The sequence below is a fragment of the Euprymna scolopes genome, chromosome 40 (assembly GCF_053919585.1).
Source record: "Euprymna scolopes isolate OS-2025 chromosome 40, ASM5391958v1, whole genome shotgun sequence".
Classification (NCBI taxonomy): domain Eukaryota; kingdom Metazoa; phylum Mollusca; class Cephalopoda; order Sepiida; family Sepiolidae; genus Euprymna; species Euprymna scolopes.
In genome coordinates, this window is record NC_136521.1 from 21,717,853 (window position 1) to 21,742,003 (window position 24,151).

The 24,151-nt window shown below is 35.2% G+C and overlaps 1 protein-coding gene across 1 annotated transcript in view; it reads left to right on the forward strand.

Annotated features, from left to right (window-relative positions):
• Positions 1 to 24,151, forward strand: part of LOC145265415 (voltage-dependent T-type calcium channel subunit alpha-1G-like) — a 759,315-nt gene that overhangs the window by 648,920 nt on the left and 86,244 nt on the right. Inside the window, exon 33 of the mRNA XM_080121247.1 lies at positions 16,143 to 16,247. Coding sequence (XP_079977373.1) covers positions 16,143 to 16,247 — 105 coding nt within the window. The remainder of the gene's footprint in view (positions 1 to 16,142; positions 16,248 to 24,151) is intronic.

The window sequence follows — 24,151 nt, forward strand, 5'->3', positions numbered from 1 at the left end:
ACACACATATGCACACAAATACACACATACATTTTCAAACACACACACGTGTGTGTGTGTGTTATTATAAAAGATGAATGGGAGCTTTATAATGTCACCCATGTCTTTTTCTTGTGTGCAGTGGCACAGTATAAACAAATAAGTCAACAGATGCACCCACCTTCCATGAGTTAATGGTTCTGTGCTTAATCGTATGTATTTACAATAAACATAAGCAAAGCATGCAAAATCCACAGAGTTTTTAATAGAAAATGGATAACAGATTTTCAGGTGATTTTATTATTTCATTGTTTTTTTTACATATATTTGATATTCCATTTTATGATTTTATGGCGACACACGGCCACCATGTTGAATATGTTGTGTTATTATGAATAGAACAAAGTTGGAAATATAAAAGTAAAAAGACAAGGATGAAAAAATGATAATAACATACAGACAATTGAATTTACATGTGTTTATTTCTTACCTAGAAACATAAGAAAGACATAAAATCTGATATACAAAAAAGACTGAAAATTGCAGATGTAATTATCAAGAAAGAGTCCACATTAAAAATTCTTGATCAGAATCATAATAAGCATGAACTGCCAAGATAAACAACTTATACAGTAATACGACTAGTTTTGATATTATTGGAGAAGTATTCTCGATACAATTTCTGCAACCAGTAAAAAAGGATTCTAGTGAAATACCTAGTTGTCAAGGAACCTCATCTAAATTGATCAGACGCATGAATTGATAGCCTTCTCACTTTGGCTTGTTCTAATTCGGGGAACATAACTTGAATATCGTTCAAGGGAAATAATTCTAAATATACTTTTATACAACAGTTTGATAATACGACTCATCAAAGCTGTTTTAAATTGTTAGAGTTTAACTGAGCATCTGATGAAGATTTGGAAAAAGATAACATTGCAATAAAAATACATATTTTTATGTATTTTTATTTTGTTTGAAGCATCGAAAAATATTGTTATAACTTTTCTTGTTATTTTCATCTAAAATCAAATTTTATTTTTCATTTTTACTACAAGCAATACAATTTTTTAGGTGAACATTTTTCAATGGATTTTTTATTCATTTTATTTCAACTTTTTGCTTTTAAAAATCAAAATTGCAATTTTACTAAAAAAATTATTTTCAGCCACTGGACAACAAAATGGAAATGTATTTCAATTGATTGAATAATTTTGAAAGATTTCATTGCAGATTTTTATAGTTGAATCTTGACATATTATTTGAATGCAATACATTAATAATATCATATTTATAGAAGGCTGTTTGCAGGGCAGAAATGTGTCAGTTAGGAACAGGAATGAACAACAAGATGAGACAAAAGTAAAATTGAAAAAAATTCTAAATTTTTGAGATGAGGATAATTTGTATTATTTGGATTATTCGAATCACTGTTCTCATCTAGAGTGTTAGTTTCACATTTTGGTTGATGTATTCTTCGACTTTCTTCAGGTGTATTTTGTCGAACTTGGGAATCTTTCTGTTGAACTTAGGAATCTGTAAGGAATTGCTAATGGAAATCCACAGATCCATTAGTAAGGTAACAGATAAAGTACTCAGAAAAAGTTCAGTTCTCAATGGAGGTTGAAGGTTCAATCCTCAATGCAAACGATACTAAGAATACAATTAACTTCTACACGATCATGGTTGATGGAACAAGAGCATACTACCCCTGTGGATTAAATAAAGGGTCCCATTTAAGATTCCGTACAAATTTCTGAATTCAACAGAAATATTCACGGGTTCGAGAAAGTACACCTGAAGAAGGTTGAAGCTAACATTGAAAATAAGTATTTTTCAAGGGTTAGGGTTATGACTCTGTCAGTGAGGTGACACAAAAAGCAAGTGAAAATTTATAAGAAATTATTAAAAAGAAATGAATTAATAAGTTTAAACAAAACTAATAAAAACAATTATTTTCATGTTTACGTTTGTCTCTACTTGTTTTCATTCCTGCTTCAATTCAGCAAACATTTCTGCATTCTGAATAGTCTTCTGTAAATTGTTTCTCTCTCTCTCTCTCTCTCTCTCTATATATATATATATATATATATATATATATATATATATATAGTCATCCACATACAGTACTGTTTCGTTGTATCATAACTCAGCAGTGCGGTTAGACTAGCACCTTTCCCTAGCTGAGGATTGAACCCACAGCCATCGTGTTGACAGTCACCAGTTCTACCCACTGGCCCATGGGAACGGTGCTCGCAAATGATCTCAACAAATATCCATTTAAATAAACAGTCGCCTACCACTTTTACAGTGCGCGAGCTGCTTGTTTATTAACAAACAAATAAACATTACACCGCAATGCTCTCAGCAAACTATATCAACTTCTCACATATATTTGTAAACAAAAAATTGTTTTATGCTAATGTAACAATCATTAATAAAATTTGCGACAACATGAAGACATTCTGAATTGCCTCGTTTTAAAATTTAATTTTCACAAATTAGTTAAAAACTGAAACATTAAATGCAATGTTATGCAGAGGATTTTAAATATTTTATTCTTTTGTGTTTTCTTTTTTTTCTGAATGTCTTCACGGTGTATGATTCACTCATAGAGTTAATTAGTCTTCACAAATAAAAGCAAACACTAATGTGTAGAAATGGGAATGAAGGAGGAAATATAGAAACATTTTGGATTATCGAAGGTGGATTGTCAGAAGTTATATTTAGTCGAATCTTACATGTCCAGTGGACAGGGACCGTAGAGAAATGGGGTGTCTTTCTTTGTTGCTTTCAAGGTTCTCTCTTCTCACCAACCGTGATTCCTGAAGAGGCTGAAGTAGTTCCTCAGGGGATAAATGGAATCAATATGGTTTGTCAGCGTGTGGCCAAATCACCTAGGAGGGGCATTTCTCCACTAGAGAAAATAAGTCTTTATCTATGACTGCTACAAATGCGTGGAATTCAATCATGCAATGAAACGGAATCATTTTTGACAGAATTAGAAATGTTGTTGTATCGCTACACCAAGAGTTAATATAACGCACTCGATAGGTTAGGAAATAAATTATATACTTTTTAATTCTTACTCTCAACCAGTAAACAACGTAAAACCAGCAACAAATGCAATACAAACTATATTTCTAGTGAAGAGTGTCATTACTCTACAGTATCACTCCCCTTTGAAATTTTCTTTCTCCAGAAGTTGTACGTTTGTCTTTTTGAAGGTGGTTGCCTTTCTGCTCTGACGATACTTGAAGTTTTGTGGCATCAAAAACATAAATTATCTTGATATTTTCTATTAGAATTTGATTCAGATGTATATATACATCTTTCTAAACTGGTTAGAATGTTTCAGATTATCTGCCAATACGTTTCGCAGTAGAGCTTCCAACTAAAGCAACATCAGCTTATTCTAAATGCTAGTATTGTTTTCAGCATAAACAAGTGAATTTGAATTCTTTAACAATGTTATTCTTTTTAGTTACCTTTCTGGATGCCTAAACTTGACAGCGTATTAACACCATTTCTTTATTAAAATGCAAATGTGTGCTACTCAATCAGGCAATAGATAGAAATAATGAATATCTCACCATTTTTTGACTGTACAAATAAAATCAAAACTTATTGACAACAAAAGAAGAAAAATGTCATATAAAAAATTATGAATCATAAGAGAAAATGTTGAAAGTCGTTCATTTATTATCTTACTTTTCATCCCTCTCACTTTTGACCTCTGACCTAAGTAACAGCCATTCCCGAATATAGTTGTTTAAATTCCTAACATACATAATTTTACTCTAGGGTTTGATAGTTAATTAGTTAATTATGAATCAAAGAAAATATACCTTGTTTGTTATAAGTACAATTCATACTGGAAGTCAGCCGACGTCCACAAAAATAAATAAGCAACCATGTTTTTCATTTTACACACAGACAAGAAGAGAGACGCATCTGCTTTTATTTATATCTTGCCACAAAGAGAAATAAGACACACAAACACTCGCTTAAATACAGATCAAAGGGAAACAACTATAAGTTACTCAAAAAGCTTATATCATTGAAACAGTAACACATCATCAAAGCATAAAACAAAGAAGCTATCTCTTCACACAGTCCAAGGGAGACAACTCTTACAATTTTCACAAAATCTGATTTACATTGATAATTTCAAATAAGGTTAACATGAACCTACAAAACATTTTGCCTTCAGAATGCGCAGTAAACTTTCATAAGACATCAAAAACGAAATAAACTCTACAATACCTAAAAATATGTTTTTTTGAGGTTGTGACAATGCAATCAAAGATTATGAATAGAAAGAAACGAGATGATAAAAGATATGAAGAGATAATATGTAATGTAAGAATTTTATTTTCTACTTACTATTTTTGTTTCAATCAATTATGTGTTATATGCTGTACAAGTTTTTTTAATATTCCGAGTGTAAAACCTCCTTTTCAAAATAAGTCCATATTGAATAAACCTTGGAATCTTAGAAAAAAACTGAAGAGAAAAAAAACAAACAATAAGTAAAAAATAAAATAAAAGTATGACATTTATATACTTTCAATATATGTCTATTATCATTTCGTTTCTCACCTAAACATTTTTTTCAATTCATCTAGTGTCTATGACCTTACTTGTCACAATCTCAAACCTATCTGTATACTGCACAATGCTTCAAACAAACTGCAACATCCTCTTATGTTTTGTTTATTTGTTTTCTGCTTTTCGTTTTCTTGTGATATGATTTATTTTTGCATTCGTTTCTAAATATTAATTTTCATTTCATTTTACTTTTATGGACATCTAGAAGACCTAGAATATTTCGACTTTTCCAAGATGGTCATTATATATCATTATTTGTTTTTAAATATGGAAAAATTCTTTTAGAATTAGAAAAAAAAATTTTTTAATTACAGCTTGTTCCTAAAATTGATTTTTTTTAATTCATAAAAGTTTTTTTTTTTAATTTATAAGTGTTTATTATTTTATGAAAGTGTTTATTTATTTTATGAAAGTGTTTATTTATTATTTTAAGTGTTTATTTATTTTATGAAAATTTATTATTTTTATGTATGAAAGCCACTATATTGTATTTATTTTTTGTTGTTATTTTTTAATATGCCATAATTTTTTTGATTGAGATCTTATTGATCCATTTTGAAGATGAAGTGTATTTATAGCGCTGAAAGGAACAAGTTTAGCGCAACACAGTATCTGACGTTATTTTTCCAAATGTAAATAAAATTCATATTTTGTTGTAAAAACTCTCTATAGAAATATTAAAATAATAAAATGATAAAGTATAATGTCAATTGAAAGGTTAAAATAATAAACTATTATAAAAACTGTAAAAAAACAATTTTTTCCCATTAAAAAAAATTAAGCATATTTTTATGCATTTAGAAAATTTTCAATTTAGCAAAGTCACAATTAATCAAAATGTGGATAACCATTTTTATATAAAATTATTAGAAATTAAGAAATGTCTTAGAATTTCTGTTATGAAAATATGTTTTTGTTTTTACTTTTTTTTGTTTGTTTTTTGTAAGTCCAATGCTTTATACTTTTTGTAAGGTACCACCAGAATTGATCAAGAAAACTGAAAATGAAAGATGAAACTTAGTGATAAAATCATCATCACCACCACCACCACCACCAGTATCAGTAGCAGTAGCAGTAGTAGTTTAACATCTATCTTGGATGGCTTTAAGAAATTGGCCTCCAAACTAACCTATCTCTTGCCGAATCTTTATCCTTTCTTTCAAGGCCATTTTTATCACTTCCTGCCATGTTTTCCTTGACATTCCCTTGGAAACTGAACTTGCTACCTTAACATCTACTGATCCAAAAACTTATCCATTCTTTGAACGAAGCCATACTATCAAGGTTTCCTGTTCTGCGCTCTTTACTCATAATATTTAATCATCCTCTGAGATCATCTTTAAGGCTTAAATTATACATCCATCGTATCATTTTTATATCATTTTCTCCATGCGACACACTTTCTTCACCTCTCACAGATTTAACTTTCATACTCATACCTTATAGGTTTTCCTTTTGTCAACACTGATAACACTCTGCTGATTAGTAATGACAGAGGTTCCCTGAACTTCATCCATTCCTAACACTTGCAATCACACTAGCACCTTGTGCTCCAATGGTATGACCAAGGTAACAAAACTTCTCAACAATCTCAATAGCATCACATCATGATATACTTTCTCCACATGTAAATCCTCATCAATCTAAGGTAAAGGACTTTTGCGAATGATTTTGCCTGCTGCTAATGCTAAGCTCTTTTTGTTTGTAAACAAATAGAGCACTTTAAAAGTAGTGCTCAAATGTTTCTTTAAAGACATTTGAAGATATCATTTACGAGCGTAAATCCCATAGGTTAGATAATAGAACTGCCAATTATCAACTAGATGATTTTAAGTTTGCTTCCTGGTTCAGGAGGGATGTTAGTGTTGTCACATTGATGAGTTATGATACAGTGAAACAGTCTGTCTGTGGATAACTATATATATATATATATATATACACTACCGACCATAAATTTGGGACCACCCAAATGTTTTTCATAAAGTGTTCAATTTTAACAGAATCAAATTCGCCATGTTTGTATTTTTTATTTTATGCAAATGTCGATAAAAAATTATTATTTTCAATTTTAGTAAACATTTACTCAATTTGCTGTTTGACTCTTCTTGTTGTGATCAAGTTTTTGCCGAAAATTCAGATTTATTCAGATATTATGATTACAGTATAATTTATTTTTGTAAAACATATTACTAAGGTATGAAAATGGCAAGGAAGAAACAGATTAGCATTGAAAAATAAAGCTCAGATTGAAATTCTTCCGAAAGAAGAGATTCTGAATGTGTTATCACTAAAAAAAAATAAGCTTATAAAAAAATGACATGCATTATTGATTTCAACGATTTCGTGAAACTGAGTTAAAGATTGACAGAAAAAGAGTTGGTAGGCACTGGATCATATCTAGCAAGAGGAAGAGAAGAAAAAACACTCCGGAATTAACACTTGAAATAAATTCTACTTGGCAACATCCAGTATCTATTAATACTGTAACGACTTCATTCTATATATCAGTTAAGAACGCACTATAAAAGAAGGAAAATAAGTTAAAACGACTACATTGCACAGAACAGCACAAAGAATGGATATTAGATGATTGGGAAAAGTATTAAGCAGAGATGAATTAAAATTGTAACTGTTTGGAAGCAAATGAAGAGTGTTTGTCAGGCGAACTTCTTCTGGGAGAATGAGTGAAAATTACGTTGTTCCTTCTGGTTGCCACATTATTAGACAAAATTTCGTTTTCCATCAGAATAACAATCTGAAGCACGGCTTAAAATTATGTGAAAATCATCTGAAACTAAAGGAAAACGTTGGAATTTTGAAAATTATGACTTGATTCCCCCCCCCCCTTCATTCTTTGGATCTTTCTCCAATTGAACTGGGCTAAATGCTTTCAGGATTATTAGAAATCTCTTTCACCAACTTATTTTTATAAGTTATTAGGAAGAATGCCAAGGATTGCTCTGCAGTAATAAAAGCTTATGGTAGTCTTTATTGACAAAAATAAAATATGAAATAACTTGAATTAAATTCCAAATTACAAATAATTACTGTTAAATTTGGTTTACATTATTGTACAATTGTGAGCAACAATGAAATATATTTATATTTATTTTTCTAAGATACATAAAAATCGTTATTTCTTTCTTGTAGAGAATAAATCTTAGTAGTCACAAACTTATGGTTGGTAGTGTATACACCCACGCACACACACACATATCATCATCGGCGGCGGTGGCTCCTACTCGTATATTGGGTCCTGTCATCAGGAGGGTGGATGCCTATGTGATACATGGCTGTACAGTCCAATTCTATGGCAGAAGAGTCGCAGACAGTGCTTACAGGTGAGGGTAGAGAGTTGGGTTTACTCTCGCTCCCTTCTCCTTCTTCTCCCAGCCTCTTCCTTCTTCTCCTTCCCTCCTCAAAGTAAGCGCCGCCATGGTGTACAGCGTTCCTCCATGCCTTCCTGTCCATGGCAGCCTCTTCCCATGAGGAGTGGTTGATGTCAGTTGCTGCGAGAGCCCGCTCCAGCTGGTTTTTGTAGCGCATTTTTGGTGCTCCTCATGGTCTGGTTCCTTTTGCCAGTTCTCCATACATCATTCTCTTAGGAAGCCTTGAATTTTGCATTCTGTCGACGTGGCCTGTCCAGCAGAGGCGATGGCGGATAATAGTGGTCTCAACACTTGTCATTTTGGCACATTCCAGTACCTTTGAAGGTATAGCTCTGCCAGGGTATTTTCATAATTTACCTTAATTTTGTTTGTTGGAAGCGTTCCAGATGTTTTATTTCACTTCTGTATAGTGTCCAAGTTTCACAGTCGTACAGGAGCGTGGTGAGGACAACTATCTAGAACACCATTATCTTCGTGGTCATCGTAAGTGCATGGTTGTTAAATATGTGGCAGTTGAGTCGTTCAAAGGTGGAATGGGCTGCCCTTATTCTGTTCGTCCTTCTTGCATGTAGGAGTAGATGTTAAAATGCTTCCGAGATAAGAGAATTGATCTACCTCCTCTAGTCGTTGGTTGTTAATTGTGATATTAAGGGATGGGAACGTCTGACCTGGCAGATATTGAACGAGGGTCTTGGTCTTGTCCGTGTTGACCTGCATCCCAAGCCTTTCATATGTAGAATTATATGCGTCTGCTAATGACTGTAGGTCCTCTGCCATCTGACCTGGAGTGGCGTTGTCTCGCACTTCGCATAAGGTGGTTTTGGTTTTGGCACAGAGTCGTATGAGGTTGAAAATTCCTCCATCCAAGCGAAATTGCAGGCCAATTGAGGGTATGTATGGTGGAATCTCGCTAAGCATTGCTGCGATGTACAGCAAGAAACACGTTGGAGCCAAAACACACCCCTGCTTCAGACCACTGTTGATGGGGAATGGGTCTGAAAGAGAGTTCTGATGACAAACTCTTCCAACCATTCCATCATAGAGGATACACACCAGTTCAACAAAGTCGGATGGACAACCGTATCTCGTGAGGACAGCCCACACACACGCACGCACACACACACACACGCACACACATATATATATATAAGCGTCAAAAATATATTTTCAAATTCTGCAAGGCTTAAATGCTGTATTATTAAGAAATTACTATTAAAGAAGGAGAATAAGTTTTGTTTTGTTTTCTTAATTTCATTCATTCAGAGGAAATATCGCAATAAAGACAAAACGTTTATGAACACATAACTTGGTTTGTTTATTTTTTTTATCTTTCCCTATGTGTGTGTATATATATGTACGTATATGCCTATGTATGTACATGTATATGTGTGGCGTGTGTATATATATATATATACGGTATAATCATGTTGACACACCGGTTCCTGTCAGATCACCAAAGTTAAGCCACGTTGAGACTGGTTAGTACCAGATGGGTGAACATTTGGGAATTCTAGACACTGTATGTGCTTTCCGCTTATCTCGGCATTGTTTCCAGTCGTTCTAAACCTCCACTTGCCACTGGTATTCCACAATGTCGGCTCAGGAGAGGTGTGGTTGGAGATTGCACAACTCTTGTCACAAAAATATTATGTGCAGCTACCCTTACCATAGGTATCCATAGTCTCTCAATAGTGAAGGAAGCCTTATATATATATATATATATATATATATATATATATATATGAGTTAAGGGCAAAATAGATTCACTGATTGATATAATAATTAAGTGATTGGTTTTGTGCGATGAAACAGATACTGTCAAGAATTGTAAGTGTCAACTGAATTAAAGGAGTAAATTGTAAGATAGTCAAGTTTCGAGGTGCAAAGTACTGGGGCTGATGTATTGCCATTTGGTGAATGGATTCTGGACCATGCAGTAGTTTCTGGTGGGGCCTCTCGATGCCATACTAGTGGGTAATTGTTACGGCTTTACCTTATCATGTACTACAAAAAAAAAAAAAAATTCCCGTCTTTTCTCTCTTACTTTCCCTCTCTGTACTGCTCTAACCAAATATGCTGACCTTTTCCACAAATCCCAAACTCCTCAACATGAAATATCTCAAAAAAAAAACACAAATAAACCTAGAACTCCATCCTCCAACGTAGACCCCTACTATCATGTCTCCTTCTCCAACGTTAGGGGTCTACGTTCCAACCTTCCAGAGGTTGAAATCCAATTACAGGAGACGAAACCAGACATATTCTTTCTAAGTGAAACTGGAATAGGGCCGACCACCTCCCTAGATGAGTTCATAATTAAAGGATACTCTAACTTAACAGCTAAATCTGACCCCCAAGATCGCCATGGGCATGAAATATGTGCCTACAGAAAAGATGGCTTCCTGTGTGGTAGGGATATCTTCAGAGAAGACCATAATTTACCTTACATATGCTTCCAGGTTGCACTTGCTTACACCACCGCATTTATATTTGCCCTCTATCGCCCCCACAACAGCGGAGTTACTATCTTTAAGAGTATATTGGAGAAAATTGACCACGTCCTGTCTGCTCATCCTTCGGCTAACATTCACATTTGCGGTGACTTCAATGTCCATAATGTGGAATGGCTGACCCACTCAAATAAGAGTGATGATGAGGGGAGGTTCTGTCATGATTTTGCCATTGCCTATGACCTCACCCAGATTGTTCGTGAACCCACCCATGTGCCCGATACTACTGGTCAGTACACAAGCCTTCTAGACCTTTTTCTCTCCACTTTCCATGAGCTATGCTCATGTGCCGTTCTATCTCCTCTGGCATCCTCTGACCACTGTTGTATCAATTAAGATAAAAATGAAATGTAATAAGTCTTCAGTCGTACCTCTCCACCGTACTGTATATCGATACTCTATGGCTGACTGGGATAGCTTCTGTACATTCATATCTGATCTACCTCTCCATTCCATGTTTAAAAAGGATGTGTTCTCTATAGTATCAAACCTGACCAAATGGTTACTTGTAGGCATAGACCAATTCATACCATCCAAAAAATTCCAACAAAAACCTAACAGCCAGCCATGGTTCTCCCCTGAATGTGCTGCTGCCATTGCGCACAGAAATCACTTTTTCCATAGCTACCAACGTAATAGATGCACTGAGACTAAAGCTGCTTTCAGGACCACCAGCAACCACTGTAAAAGAGTAATAAAAAATGCAAGAGAGCTATATGCTCAATCCGTTAAATCCAAAGTAGCTGAGCAGCGGCTTGGTTCCCACCAGTTCTGGCAACTTGCAAATAGGATCCTGAACAGAAGTGTGCATTCTATCCCAACCATTATCAATGGACCAGAGGTCATCTCATCAGCATCAGACAAGGCCAAACTATTTGCCAAGAACTTTGCAGCTAATTCTACCCTATGCGACGAAGGCCATCAACTCCCCATATTTCCTCCTACAACACACAACACGCTAAGTAACATACAAATATCTGTGCGTGAGGTATCCAAGCTAATCAAGAACCTTGATTCCAGTAAAGCAACTAGCCCTGACGGTATTCTAATTATAGCGTTAAAAAAGCTACAACCATACTTACCAAACTGTTTAAGCGTTGCCTTAAGGAGAAGTGCTTTCCAACACCCTGGAAAACCTCATCAGTATGCCCTGTATTTAAGAATTCAGGTGAAAAGTCATCTCCCTCTCAATACAGACCAATAAGTCTCCTGTGTGTCATGCTTAAGTTGCTGGAATCCATATTAAATAGAGAAGTAGTTAACCACCTCAGCAGAAATAACCTTCTTAGTGACACGCAATATGGTTTCCGTTCTGCTAGATCTACAGCAGACGTGCTAACGGTTATATCTCATAGAATTAGTGAATCTCTCGACAAAGACTTCCTTTCTAGGGCAATTGCTCTTGACATATCAAAGGCCTTCGACAAGGTATGGCATAAAGGCCTACTTCACAAGATTTCCAGCTACAGTATAACTGGAAATGTTTTCTCAATCAGTAAATCATTTCTCTCTGATAGGCTCATAAGAGTAGTGGTTGATGGGCAGAAATCAGAGGCCCACAGTATTAATGCTGGAATCCCTCAGGGGTCCATTCTGGGCCCAACTCTCTTCTTGATCTGCATCAATGATCTCCCAAAACACATACTAAAATCATTCATTGACATCTATGCTGATGACATGACTATCTATGGCAACACATCAAAGGCCGTAAATGACAATGTTCTCTCGGATTCTCTCTCCTCAGATCTTGAGCGCATGGTACAGTGGGGGAAGACGTAGCTGGTTACCTTTAATGCATCTAAGATCAAGCTCCTACATCGTTACATCATCAACGCTCTGATCCCCATCTGACATCGATTAAAATGAATGGCTCTCGTCTAGGGGATGCCCCATGTTTTGATAAGCTTCTGGGTTTGACCTTTACTCCTGATCTGAAATGGAACACATACATCAAGTCTGTGGCCAAGGTTGCTGGGAAAGGGTAGGATCCTTCAACCGCTCCAGAAGATATCTCAGTAATGATGCAATTCTCTATCTATATAAAAGCCAAGTACGTCCAAGGATGGAGTACTGCTGTCACATCTGGGCAGGAGCTGCTAAAAACAGCCTATCCTGCCTTGACAGAGTACAAAACAGACTTTGTGGCTTGGTGGGGGATGCCCTTTTCTCTTCCCTGCAACCTTTTTCCCACAGAAGAAACGTTGCGAGCCTGTCTCTGTTTTATCGTTATTTCCATGGCAAGTGCTCGTCTGAGCTCCATTCTCTGGTCCCCCTTCGCCAATCTTTCACGAAAAACATCTAACTAGCTGAAGCCACTGTCAATAATTTTCCCCACTCTTTATCCGTGCCTAAATCAAAACGTAGATTCCATGAACAAAGCTTCTTTCTTAGAATTGCACGCCTGTGGAACTCTCTGCCGCTTGCCTATTCCTCCCCACCCGACTTCAACTTGGATGTCTTCAAGTCCAACACAAACAAATTCCTGATAAACCGCCCCCTTAAGTAATGAGACACTTTATCAAATCCCCAATACTAACTATTACTACAATACTATCCCATTGATTACTTTACACACAATAACCCTTATCCCCGAGTTGCTTCTGGGCCTTGATAAGTGGTGATCTCCATGTAAAAAAAAAAAAATCATAAACTTTAGAATATAGATTTTTGTCATTCATTCATTCATTATATATATATATATATATATATATATATATATATATATATATGATATAAAGCTGAATGTGTGTGTGTGTGTGTGTGTGTGTATGATCACGAATTTTATTTTGAAAAACTGATTACATATAATGATAGAAGATGTTTCGAGACTTAGGAATGGGTATGTTTGATCTGGCAGAACGGTGGTTCATTAAAATTGTGGGGTATGCGTTCGCACCTGGTCCACAAAGTATGGAAATAAAAGATTTAAAAATTTAAAAAAAAAAACGTTTACAAGATTTTTTTATATAGATGTACATAAGAATACTTTGATAAGTATGTTTTAACTTAAATAGGGATGGTATAATAAAATTGTGGGGTCTACGTTCGTGCCTGGCCTCCATAGAATGGAAATAGGCACAAACTTTAATAAAGACTTTTCATATCTATCTGCGTAAGTATACTTTGATAATTATGTTTCAGTTTGAAGAAATATGGTATAATAAAATTATGGGGTGTTCGTTCGTGCCTGATCTCAATAGAATGGAAATATGGCACAAAGTTTAACAAGGGTTTTTAATATAGATCCACAGAATATTGTGATAAGTGTTTCAGTGTGAATTATGGGGTTTATCTATTTTATTTTTACTTTCATCATATTTTGCTTTGGTTTTGATACTCCCAAATTCGAAGCTATCTCTTTACAACCCTTCCTTTTCATAACCTATCATACTTTCATAAATCAGAGTCGATTTTCTGTAGGCTGTTTTTGAACCCAGACAACGACGGGTACTTTTGCTAGTATATATATATATATATATATATATATATATATATATATATATATATATATATATATATATATATATATAAGAAGAATTATTGGAATTCTTTAAAAGATGTATCGGTATAATACAAAGCTCAACAATTCAAGAGGAAAAAGAAAAAAATGACAATATACAGATATATACTAATGCATATAAATTTCATCGTTGATTCAATAGGGAGATTACATCAATTAGGGGTACGAGATATATATGCTCTCTATACCTAAGTATTTCAAAGCCTAATGCTTCTCATCAGAAGAGGCGAGAAGGTGCTAGGTATTAGAAATGTGACGTTTAGTGATAAATACGAAGAACGAAATAATAGGGTGTGATACTTTTTATACAATTTTATACAATTTTAACTTCAAAGGCCTATTCTTATATTATTCAATTTATTCATACTCCTTCGAATTTAATTTCGCTGTGCCCTCTCCATATTGCCACTTTCAAACTCATTAACCTTGAATTAAGCGTCTACATGAAAACGTTTAGAAACCTTTCCTCATCTTAACTCGCCCAGTTAAATGCCCCCAACACTCTTGCCATTCTGACACTCTCACATCTCTTTCCCTCTATACTCCTCCTTTCCCTCTATACTCCTCCTTTCCACTCTATTTCACTTTTCCTGCTTATAAAGCTTCTCCAAGTCTGTTGATTTCTTCACTTTACACAATACTCCCTATTCACTTTCAATCCGAGCTCTTTGACGCATCCTAAACCTACATTTTTGTGTATTTACGTGTGTATATTCCCGGCCCTCCATGGCCCAGGTGACAAGATGAAAGTGTAGTATCTGATCGGCAGATGCTGCAATCAAAGACCATTGTCCTTGTGGCAATGAGCTACTGGTCCATGTAGGGGCAACCCTATATACCAAAAGAGGCTCTCACTACCAGCTCCCATTTCCCACCTCTCGGGAACTGGTCCCCTTTCTCCCCCCCCCCCTTCTCCACATTAAAACACTGCCTCATGCCTAATTTGCTCTCGTGGGGAAGCAAATAAATACCCACTACATGTCAGTTTTGTTTAAAAAATTTTGATTACCAAACTTCTCTGTCAGTTTTTGATATATATATATATATATATATATATATATATATAGGGTATGCGAACCCCTGCAAAACTTTATATTTTGGTTTTAGCTGGGGAAAATTAATCCAAAGTATGAAAAATAAAAAAAAATGGATTTTACCTGGTAAACGTCGAACGGGGGCATTACCAATATGCATGTGTAATGTAATAGCTATTGGTTCATATTTTCATTTTTAGCCTTGCAGCAAACCTGTTTTCAGAGATCAGGCATTAACGTCAAAGCAAAAAGTAAATCATAAGCTAAACGTTTGGTTTCGATTCTCGATGGTGGTGCACGATTCATTTTTTTTTTTTAACTTTATAAATAATAACTATGTATTATGTCGAATATAATATAATAATAAATACAAAATCTGCATTAATCAAAATATCATATTTAAGTGTATTTTACGACCGGGCAATGCTGGACAGTCTACTAGTGTATACATATATATAGATATATATGTGTGTGTGTGTGTGTTGATTACGTTTGGAAAGAAATTGTATTTTGAGTGACGTCAGATACTGTGTCATTCCTTTCAGCTAGTAGCACAACTGGAGTGATGAAGATACACTTGGTCCTCTTTTTTAATGAAGGAAATCTATTGGTTAATTTGTTTTCATTGATTTTTCTAAAATAAAATTCTTTTGTTCTTCCTTGCTATTCACTATCTTGTTTTTGTCCTCCATATCTCCTTCCTCTCATTTTTCTCCTTCACCCCTCTCTATTTCTTCTTTTTTTTCTTCTTTGCTCCCCACTGTTGCATGTTTTCTTTTTTCTTTCTTTTTTTTTTTTTTTGCGGGGTCTTCAAATTCAGTTTGCTGTATTCTAGTAAAGGGTAAGTGATGATGTTTTGCGAGGGACAAACTTCTTTTAAGATTGCAAAGATGATGGTGATGATGCGACTACTACTACTACTACTACTACTACTACTACTACTACTTCTGCTTATACTTCTTCTTCTTCTTCTTCCTGGCCAAACACAGGCCCTTACATGCCCTTGTGTCAGCACTGCCGCTTATTATTGCAGTGAGTATAATGAGTATTGTATGCCTACCAGATTTTGTAAGGTTTGTACTAACCTCTTCCTCACCAGGAGACGTACAAATACAAAGAACTGGATGACGACATTGAGGAAGAACTTAGGCAAGAATTGCAGGATATTCGTATGCGGGAAAAGCAGGAGATGTTCGAACTGAAGGTGAGATGGTCACTTGGATGTACGAGTAGGCTTTCATAATGTTTCCAATGCATCACAATTATCTGCTCCTGTCGACCAATCAGCTGCTCCGAAATTCACAACAGAATAAAGTCATTAATCTAATTAAAGATATCAGCAGACAATTACTCGTAAATAAAAAAAATAATTAATATAATAAAACATTAGGTTGACAATTTCTCATTTTTTAATATAGCATTTCCTTAAGTAAACAATGTCTAAATGAATAAATGGGACAGTCGTTTCTATTTTCATTTAGCAGTCCTACATTAATATCAACCGGATTATTGTTATGTAATCAATAAACAACGTAAGAATTTGTAATATAGTATTTATAGAAAAATCCAAAGGACGTTACTTGGATGCTTCATTTGCTTAACAATCTGAAAACAGTTCATAATAAATTAATGTTTGCTGTTGTAAATGCATTCTTTCTATACATATGCAGTATTTTCTTCGATATTAAAGTGATTTAATAAAAATGGATCAACTTCTAAAATGTGTTTAAAATTTTTGCTGATTTATTTTCAACATTTAAATCAATGTAACTAGAACGAAAGATATATGAACCAAACAAGAGTTTAGAGCTTTTTTACTTTATGGTTTTATTGAAAAGATAAATAAAGTAGGGAACTAGCAAAGTTAACCAATCTTTTATAGTTAGTGTTTCTTCATGAAGAAAATTTTTAGTCTTTTAATATAGTATGTTCAAAAGTAGGCACTTTCTAATCTTTTAATATTTTATTTGATAGACAATTTTCAGTCTTTGACATTTTTATTTCCTTAAGTAGACAATTTTTAGTCTTTAAAATTTTTATTTTCTTAAGTAAACAATTTTTAGTCTTTAAAATTTTTATTTTCTTAAGTAGACAATTTTGGTATTCTATTAAACAATCTGTATTATTTTATTAGGTAGACACTCTATAGTATTTCATTAAGGAGACAATCTTTTAAATTTACTATTTCCTTAGATAGACACATTTCAATCTTTTAATATGGAAACAATTTCTAATCTAGATATAGTACTTCTTTAGGTAACAAATTTAGGTAAACCAGAAGAACACTCGACTCAAAGTATGCAAAGTGTCTAGTCAGATTTGATTTCTGATATTAGGTTGGTGCAAAAACAATATCGTTTTCTCACGTATGTTAGTTTATATATGATTTCTGAATTAATTCATTGATATATATAGCTATGTTATCTTGAAGCGCATTTTTCGCTCTATCGAATCGTGTTATTTGTTACCGTTCACAATCACTTCATTCATTTTTTTTTTGCAGGCTTTTTGACAGCATGGACAAAATTCAAATCCACACGATTTTCTTGTTCCAGTTCAAACTAGGCCGTAAAGCTGCCAAGGCAGGTCGTGATATCAATTATGCATTTGGCTCAGGAACCACTAACGAACATGTGGCACAATGTTGGTTCAAGAAATTTCGCAATGGTGACGAGAGTCTCGAAGATGAAGACGGTCGATCACAGCTGGACAAAACGATTAGAACAGAGAGGTACTGCTAACAAATTGGTGAAATGCATCAGAAGCTCCAACATATGTGCTCGAGATTGGTCAATATGAAGGAACCAATTCTTCTACTTGATAACGCTCGCCCGCATGTTGCTCAACTGACTCTGCAAAAGCTGAATGAATTGGGCTACCAGACTCTGCCTCATATGTCGCATTCACCGAACCTATTGCTCACCTATTATCATTTTTTCAAGCATCTCGACACAAAAAATGCTTTAAAAGCCTAGACGATACCGAACCAGCCTTAAATGACTTCATCGCTTCCAGAACTCTGGATTTCTATGCTAATGGGATAAATAAACTTGTTCCTCGTTGGCAACAATGTGTTCATTCTAATGGTTTTTATTTCAATTAATAAAGTTTATGAAAGGAGTTATGATCTTTTTGAAGTTGAACATCAAAAAACGACATTATTTTTGCACCAAGCTAATATATATATATATATATATATATATATATATATATATATATATATATATATATATATATATATATATTCAAGGAAAGTTTAAAAATCTCAGATTATAGATTTCACAATATTGTAAACTTAAAGTGGTAAATTCCTAATTTACCGAATTTAATTCCAAATTGATATATATATATATATATATATATATATATATATATATATATATATATATATATATATATACTAGCAGGACCTGTTAACTGGCGTTGCCCAGTGGAAGCCTATGCTCCTCGCAAAAACGTAAACTATGATTGTTGTTGGTGGCCAATGCCATCCCTGAACAATTGCGGATACTAGCAGTCGTGGTTGAAATGAAATAACCTGGCTTTCACTGGCGATTAATGCGGATTTGGAGCGATAACCTGCAGATACTGTTTGAATTTTAAAAAAGCAATAAAGAGAATTTGTAGTGAATTATATGAAAGTGAAATGTAAGTATAAATTAATAAAATTATGAAAAATGGTCTGTTAGAATAATAATGGAAAGTAAAAACAAAAGTTTTAGAAGTTAGGGATTCTTACTGTGAATGAACTGTTTAGAATGATCGAAATCAGTGGTAGCAGTTCTAGCAGTTTCCGTTTGTTGTTCAAGTCTTCCTCTTCTTTTCAACTCTTCCACTAATAGTATTAAATTGAATTCCAGTTTTATGTCATCTTTTTTTAACATGTAAAACAAAACAATTACGACTTTTTCACTTCACTTCTTTGAGTACTGTCATGTTAAGAACGGCGTTTGGAAAATATATCCCATACTCCCCATGTTAAGGATGGCTTTCAGAATAGACACCACCAACCTTCCCATGTTAAGAATGGTGTTTGGAATAGACACCCTCAACATCTCTATGTAAAGAATGGCTTTTGGTGGGGGGGGGGGGAATAATTCCCCAAAATCTAACCATGATAATCGTTGTTAGCATACTCACCCGCAAATGATAAAAAAAAAATTGGGGTGACAGTGTCGATAGGAGAGAAGTAGATTACTTTATCGCATGTGCATACAAACCTGGCAGTCAATGAATTACAGTGAAGAATATAGGTCTTTATATCTATATAAGTACTTGTCTCCACAAGATTTGAATGACATTTTCTTAATAAGCATAGTCGAAAACCTCTAAACATCATCATTCTAAAGAAAATTGTGGAGGTGGACCTAATGTATAAATTTACCCCCACCCATTAAAAAAAAAAAAGTTAACGTGTGTGCAATTTTGAGAATCCAGTAGATGATATTGGCGAAAATTTTATTTTTAATTTGACGACACTCATTATAGATTATGCAGGTTTAAATAAAGGATATTTAATTAAAGTACATATAAAGAACATAAATATGTTTGAAAAAATATAATTAATTACTAGAATAAATAGAGTGAGCGAGAGAGGAAAAAATAAATGTTTGTCGTTTTTTCTTCGACATCGCCATGAAATGCTTTTTTCTTTGGCATAAAAAGAAATGTAAAAAGCAAGTGAGAGAGAGAGAGGAAATGCAATCATACACTGTAAAATGTAAGAAAATGAACGCAGAGAGCAAAAGTAGGTATCATTGCAACGCCATATTTGAATGATACATTAGCATTCCTTTAGCATACGAATACCATCAATACAGAATATGGGGGATACTTTATTATTTTTGAATCGAAAAAGTGAAAGTATGTTATTTCTATAAGGTTATGATCCAGTTATGAAGGATGAAACCCCATATCTGTCGAAAGTGCAAAATTTCTCCCGGTGATGACTGGGAGCAGTAAGAGGACCATATTTAGAGGGAAAAATAGGAACTATTTCCTCTAAAGATGGTTGCAATTGTGATTATGTTGCTCCTAAGATAAAATATAGGATTTTATTATGACGACTAAATGTGTCTAAAATTGCATAAGATAGTGGCTAATAATCTTGACATAATAAATTTGTATGTGGATATATATATATATATATATATATATATATATATATATATATATATATATATATAGAGAGAGAGAGAGAGAGAGAGAGAGAGAGAGAGAGAGAGAGATACATGTGTAACTTTGGAATTATTCATTACGTGGTTAAGCAGTTTTAATAATAAAGACCAAATCGTAGCTACAAAATTGAACGTAAATATTACAGATCAACTAAATGGAAGGCTTTCATCACCCTTAAGTACTACCTTGTAACTTTTAGCAACAAGCTCAGATGTAGACTGCAAACTCCACCGGGATCAAAAATAGGACTAGCTAGTAAACATATATTTAAAAAATTAATACACCTCTACATCTTGGAGCAAACATTTGGTTTAACATGTACTTAACAAAAATGTAGATTTACACAATTTGATATGACAGACTTTTACTCTTTCATAACTAAAATGCCTGAAGTCATAGATTTTGCTGGCAGGTGGACACACACACACACACACATACATACATGCATATATATATATATATATATATATATATATATATATATATATATATATATATATATATATATTATAATGCATGCCAGGAAAACGCTTTTATATTATGGTGACCAAGCTTAGGTAAAAAAAACAAATCCCGGAAACTTGTTTGATGTAGCAATGGAATCATATGATACTGCTTATATAAGCATTATTATATTAGATTATTTCTTCATTAGTCAGATCATATAAGCAGATTATTTAATATGAACTCACTAAAAGACATATTTCCAGATCACATTGTGATGATGGCCTTTGGCTTTCGTAAAACTGCTATATGAAAAATACATAAGATAAATTCGGCAAACAATTAACTGCATGTCTCTGCTAATTAGATCTTAAAATTACAGCAGACACTAATTTATCTAGAGTTAATCCCCTTAACGTATAACTAGACCTAACTAACAGCATACACAGGACCTTGCTATAAACCAAATACGAAAGTAAAATACATTAATATAGAATCGTGGTAGAATTACAAAATCTCACACTTAATATTTAACACAATTGTGAACTTGTTATTGAACTTACATGTTTTAAACCAGTTACTAAAACACACCACGTCATGAGAGAGGATTCAATGAAGATATTTACGATATACCCACTACACACCCTAGAACAAAAAATAAGATTAATAGAAGAAAAATATCACTTGGTTCAGCACAAAAGCACCAAACCTGACTAGCGATATGTGAGAATAACAGAGATGAGCTTTAAATATTTCATGTAAAATAAAAGACTGGAGATAAAATCTGCTGTTTATCTGGTTGGGATGTGGTACTTCCGGTTTATCTGGTTGGGATGTGGTACTTCCTGTTTATCTCGTTGGGATGTGGTACTTCCTGTTTATCTCGTTGGGATGTGGTACTTCCGGTTTATCTGGTTGGGATGTGGTACTTCCTGTTTATCTGGTTGGGATGTGGTACTTCCTGTTTATCTCGTTGGGATGTGGTACTTCCGGTTTATCTGGTTGGGATGTGGTACTTCCGGTTTATCTGGTTGGGATGTGGTACTTCCTGTTTATCTGGTTGGGATGTGGTACTTCCTGTTTATCTGGTTGGGATGTGGTACTTCCTGTTTATCTGGTTGGGATGTGGTACTTCCTGTTTATCTCGTTGGGATGTGGTACTTCCTGTTTATCTCGTTGGGATGTGGTACTTCCGGTTTATCTGGTTGGGATGTGGTACTTCCTGTTTATCTGGTTGGGATGTGGTACTTCCTGTTTATCTCGTTGGGATGTGGTACTTCCGGTTTATCTGGTTGGGATGTGGTACTTCCTGTTTATCTGGTTGGGATGTGGTACTTTCTGTTTATCTGGTTGGGATGTGGTACTTCCTGTTTATCTGGTTGGGATGTGGTACTTCCTGTTTATCTGGTTGGGATGTGGTACTTCCTGTTTATCTCGTTGGGATGTGGTACTTCCGGTTTATCTGGTTGGGATGTGGTACTTCCTGTTTATCTCGTTGGGATGTGGTACTTCCTGTTTATCTGGTTGGGATGTGGTACTTCCTGTTTATCTCGTTGGGATGTGGTACTTCCGGTTTATCTGGTTGGGATGTGGTACTTCCTGTTTATCTGGTTGGGATGTGGTACTTCCTGTTTATCTCGTTGGGATGTGGTACTTCCGGTTTATCTGGTTGGGATGTGGTACTTCCTGTTTATCTGGTTGGGATGTGGTACTTCCTGTTTATCTGGTTGGGATGTGGTACTTCCTGTTTATCTCGTTGGGATGTGGTACTTCCTGTTTATCTGGTTGGGATGTGGTACTTCCGGTTTATCTGGTTGGGATGTGGTACTTCCGGTTTATCTGGTTGGGATGTGGTACTTCCTGTTTATCTGGTTGGGATGTGGTACTTTCTGTTTATCTGGTTGGGATGTGGTACTTCCGGTTTATCTGGTTGGGATGTGGTACTTCCGGTTTATCTGGTTGGGATGTGGTACTTCCTGTTTATCTGGTTGGGATGTGGTACTTCCTGTTTATCTGGTTGGGATGTGGTACTTCCGGTTTATCTGGTTGGGATGTGGTACTTCCTGTTTATCTGGTTGGGATGTGGTACTTCCGGTTTATCTGGTTGGGATGTGGTACTTCCGGTTTATCTGGTTGGGATGTGGTACTTCCTGTTTATCTGGTTGGGATGTGGTACTTCCGGTTTATCTGGTTGGGATGTGGTACTTCCTGTTTATCTGGTTGGGATGTGGTACTTCCGGTTTATCTGGTTGGGATGTGGTACTTCCTGTTTATCTGGTTGGGATGTGGTACTTTCTGTTTATCTGGTTGGGATGTGGTACTTCCTGTTTATCTGGTTGGGATGTGGTACTTCCGGTTTATCTGGTTGGGATGTGGTACTTCCTGTTTATCTGGTTGGGATGTGGTACTTTCTGTTTATCTGGTTGGGATGTGGTACTTCCGGTTTATCTGGTTGGGATGTGGTACTTCCGGTTTATCTGGTTGGGATGTGGTACTTCCTGTTTATCTGGTTGGGATGTGGTACTTTCTGTTTATCTGGTTGGGATGTGGTACTTCCGGTTTATCTGGTTGGGATGTGGTACTTCCGGTTTATCTGGTTGGGATGTGGTACTTCCGGTTTATCTGGTTGGGATGTGGTACTTCCTGTTTATCTGGTTGGGATGTGGTACTTCCGGTTTATCTGGTTGGGATGTGGTACTTCCGGTTTATCTGGTTGGGATGTGGTACTTCCTGTTTATCTGGTTTGGATGTGGTACTTTCTGTTTATCTGGTTGGGATGTGGTACTTCCGGTTTATCTGGTTGGGATGTGGTACTTCCGGTTTATCTGGTTGGGATGTGGTACTTCCTGTTTATCTGGTTGGGATGTGGTACTTTCTGTTTATCTGGTTGGGATGTGGTACTTCCGGTTTATCTGGTTGGGATGTGGTACTTCCGGTTTATCTGGTTGGGATGTGGTACTTCCTGTTTATCTGGTTGGGATGTGGTACTTTCTGTTTATCTGGTTGGGATGTGGTACTTCCGGTTTATCTGGTTGGGATGTGGTACTTCCGGTTTATCTGGTTGGGATGTGGTACTTCCTGTTTATCTGGTTGGGATGTGGTACTTCCGGTTTATCTGGTTGGGATGTGGTACTTCCGGTTTATCTGGTTGGGATGTGGTACTTCCGGTTTATCTGGTTGGGATGTGGTACTTCCTGTTTATCTGGTTGGGATGTGGTACTTTCTGTTTATCTGGTTGGGATGTGGTACTTCCGGTTTATCTGGTTGGGATGTGGTACTTCCGGTTTATCTGGTTGGGATGTGGTACTTCCTGTTTATCTGGTTGGGATGTGGTACTTTCTGTTTATCTGGTTGGGATGTGGTACTTCCGGTTTATCTGGTTGGGATGTGGTACTTCCGGTTTATCTGGTTGGGATGTGGTACTTCCTGTTTATCTGGTTGGGATGTGGTACTTTCTGTTTATCTGGTTGGGATGTGGTACTTCCG